This window comes from Salmo trutta, unplaced genomic scaffold, assembly GCF_901001165.1.
Source record: "Salmo trutta unplaced genomic scaffold, fSalTru1.1, whole genome shotgun sequence".
Lineage (NCBI taxonomy): Eukaryota > Metazoa > Chordata > Actinopteri > Salmoniformes > Salmonidae > Salmo > Salmo trutta.
In genome coordinates, this window is record NW_021823195.1 from 1924138 (window position 1) to 1928213 (window position 4076).

General features: G+C 44.7%; 1 protein-coding gene across 1 annotated transcript in view; it reads left to right on the plus strand.

Moving 5' to 3' along the window:
* The window catches only part of LOC115189568 (AT-rich interactive domain-containing protein 5B-like), a 114094-nt gene extending 110018 nt beyond the window's left edge, over nucleotides 1-4076 (plus strand). The window contains exon 9 of the mRNA XM_029748186.1: nucleotides 3575-4076. Within this exon, the coding sequence (XP_029604046.1) occupies nucleotides 3575-4076 (502 nt within the window). The remainder of the gene's footprint in view (nucleotides 1-3574) is intronic.

Below are 4076 nucleotides of genomic sequence, written 5' to 3' on the forward strand. Positions count from 1 at the left end.
TTATCACTTTTGCCTTATGGCAAGGTGCTCCATCATGCTGGAAAAGGCATTGTTCATCACCAAACTGTTCCTGGATGGTTGGGAGAAGTTGCTCTCGGAGGATGTGTTGGTACCATTCTTTATTCATGGCTGTGTTCTTAAGCAAAATTGTGAGTGAGCCCACTCCCTTGGCTGAGAAGCAACCCCACACATGAATGGTCTCAGGATGCTTTACTGTTGGCATGACACAGGACTGATGGTAGCGCTCACCTGGTCTTCTCCGGACAAGCTTTTTTCCAGATACCCCAAACAATCGGAAAGGGGATTCATCAGAGAAAATGACTTTACCCCAGTCCTCAGCAATCCAATCCCTGTACCTTTAGCAGAATATCAGTCTGTCCCTGATGTTTTTCCTGGAGGGAAGTGGCTTCTTTGCTGCCCTTCTTGACACCAGGCCATCCTCCAAAAGTCTTCACCTCACTGTGCATGCAGATGCACTCACACCTGCCTGCTGCCATTCCTGAGCAAGCTCTGTACTGGTGGTGCCCCGATCCCGCAGCTGAATCAACATTAGGAGACGGTCCTGGCGCTTGCTGGACTTTCTTGGGCGCCTTGTAGCCTTCTTCACAACAATTATTATTTTTTTATTTTTTTATTTCACCTTTATTTAACCAGGTAGGCAAGTTGAGAACAAGTTCTCATTTACAACTGCGACCTGGCCAAGAAAAAGCAAAGCAGTTCGACAACATACAATAACACAGAGTTACACATGGAATAAAACAACATACAATCAATGATACAGTAGAAAAATAAGTCTATATACAATGTGAGCAAATGAGGTGAGGTAAGGGAGGTAAAGGCAATAAAAAGGCCATGGTGGCGAAGTAAATACAATATAGCAAGTAAAACACTGGAACGGTAGATTTGTAGTGGAAGAAAGTGCAAAGTAGAAATAGAAATAATGGGGAGCAAAGGAGCAAAATAAATAAATAAATAAATACAGTAGGGGAAGAGGTAGTTCTTTGGGCTAAATTATAGATGGGCTATGTACAGGTGCAGTGATCTGGGAGCTGCTCTGATAGCTGGTGCTTAAAGCTAGTGAGGGAGATAAGTGTTTCCAGTTTCAGAGAATTTTGTAGTTCGTTCCAGTCATTGGCAGCAGAGAACTGGAAGGAAAGACGACCAAAGGAGGAATTGGCTTTGGGGGTGACCAGAGAGATATACCTGCTGGAGCGCGTGCTACAGGTGGGTGCTGCTATGGTGACCAGTGAGCTGAGATAAGGCGGGGCTTTACCTAGCAGAGACTTATAGATGACCTGGAGCCAGTGGGTTTGGCGACGAGTATGAAGCGAGGGCCAGCCAACGAGAGCGTACAGGTCGCAGTGGTGGGTAGTATATGGGGCTTTGGTGACAAAACAGATGGCACTGTGATAGACAGCATCCAATTTGCTGAGTAGGGTATTGGAGGCTATTTTGTAAATGACATCGCCGAATTCGAGGATTGGTAGGATGGTCAGTTTTACGAGGGTATGTTTGGCAGCGTGAGTGAAGGAGGCTTTGTTGCGATATAGGTTTAGGTATAGGTACGTAGGTATAGACAGTCATGAATCCCAGATTGTCCCATTAAGCAGACATCATAACAGTGACCACTCTCCACTGTTTATGGACCGGTGAGAACAAAGTTTCCTTTATTGTCGTTACTGTTGTAGTGACACATGTCACACAGTAGAAAGTTGTGTGGTTGGTGTAGAAGAAAAGTTAACATTGAACGTAATAGATAGTGAACGATAAAAGTAAGATGAAGAAGTGTGATTGTGAAATGAAAGAGAACATCAACACTACTTTGAGAATATTGAGGTTATGTAGCAACACATTATCAGCTGGAAAGACTTTGGCGAAAAAGGAAATCATTCTGAGAACAATATTACAGGAACAAATTCCTTCTGGAATTTTCTACGTGACAATGTGATGCCGAACGTGAGGAACAGCCGTCCTTTTCATCCACTGTTAGAATCACAGAGGACCTTTCAGAAGGAATGCACCTTTCCAATGTAAAAAAACAAATATTTGTATTGCTTCTGGCTCTAAAGTTATGCAGATATTTCCCCAGACAGCTAACGACTTATGAATTTTTCATTATTTGCGAGAAGAAAAAAAAAATTGTTAACATGCCTCTAACAAACAGAGACGTCTTTGGTTAGTGAATCAAAGGGCCCATACTGACTGAGGCCACACCGAAAGGCCCCGGGATGGAAAGTAGCATGCATATAATAACCAGGATCAGAGCAGAACAAGGCAGCATATTGACACAGACAAAGAGGACGTTGACTAGGGCATCCATAAGCACTCAGATTGTCTTATTGTCCACAATGCTGATTCCAGAGGACAGAAGAGTCCCTTCTGCTCAGTCGGGATTCTTGGCCAGAACTCTGAGAGAAGTATGTGTAAGACTCTCCGCTTTGACTTCTGGGATATGTTAGTCTGAAACAGCCTCTCTACCTTGACTTCTGGGCTATGTTAGTCTGAAACAGCCTCTCCCTTTGACTTCTGGGCTATGTTAGTCTGAAACAGCCTCTCCCTTTGACTTCTGGGATATGTTAGTCTGAAACAGCCTCTCCGCTTTGACTTCTGGGATATGTTAGTCTGAAACAGCCTCTCCCTTTGACTTCTGGGATATGTTAGTCTGAAACAGCCTCTCTACCTTGACTTCTGGGATATGTTAGTCTGAAACAGCCTCTCCCTTTGACTTCTGGGATATGTTAGACTGAAACAGCCTCTCCGCTTTGACTTCTGGGATATGTTAGACTGAAACAGCCTCTCCGCTTTGACTTCTGGGCTATGTTAGTCTGAAAGAGCCTCTCCGCTTTGACTTCTGGGATATGTTAGTCTGAAACAGCCTCTCCGCTTTGACTTCTGGGATATGTTAGTCTGAAACAGCCTCTCCCTTTGACTTCTGGGATATGTTAGTCTGAAACAGCCTCTCTACCTTGACTTCTGGGATATGTTAGTCTGAAACAGCCTCTCCCTTTGACTTCTGGGATATGTTAGACTGAAACAGCCTCTCCGCTTTGACTTCTGGGATATGTTAGACTGAAACAGCCTCTCCGCTTTGACTTCTGGGCTATGTTAGACTGAAACAGCCTCTCCGCTTTGACTTCTGGGATATGTTAGTCTGAAACAGCCTCTCCCCTTGACTTCTGGGATATGTTAGTCTGAAACAGCCTCTCCGCATGACTTCTGGGATATGTTAGTCTGAAACAGCCAGAATATAGCATTGTCTTTCTTCCTGGTTTAGAACAAATGAAGGAGCCTTAATGGTCTGTATTTACTAGAGTAGCTAGTATCCTTTATCTAGTAATATATGTAGTGACGTCACCCAAAATACTGCATGTTGCTGTCAGTAAACAGCAGAATGTGTTTGTTAGATCTGAAATAAGGGAAGCTGGTCATGTATAGTATAGCAACATATGAAATAAATAATTGATCTTCAATAAGATGAGGGTATTTAGTCATCGTTAACTGGTATTTCATCAGGGAGAGCAGCGTAAAGCCTTGCCTTCACGGTCTTTATCTGAGATGTGACGTGAACCAACAGGACTGTGTCTGAAGACAATGGGGACGGTCGTGTGTCTAAAGACAATGGGGACGGTCGTGTGTCTGAAGACAATGGGGACGGTCGTGTGTCTGAAGACAATGGGGACGGTCGTGTGTCTGAAGACAATGGGGACGGTCGTGTGTCTGAAGACAATGGGGACGGTCGTGTGTCTAAAGACAATGGGGACGGTCGTGTGTCTAAAGACAATGGGGACGGTCGTGTGTCTAAAGACAATGGGGACAGTGGTGTGTCTGAAGACAATGGGGACGGTCGTGTGTCTAAAGACAATGGGGATGGTCGTGTGTCTAAAGACAATGGGGACGGTGGTGTCTCTGAAGACAATGGGGACGGTGGTGTGTCTGAAGACAATGGGGACGGTCGTGTATCTGAAGACAATGGGGACGGTGGTGGAAACAGCGCTGTCTCTAAGCAACGTGTTTTCATACGGACCCTTTCAGAGGGCCTGACTGAATTAGATCAACAGGAAGTGTTGTACGTTTAG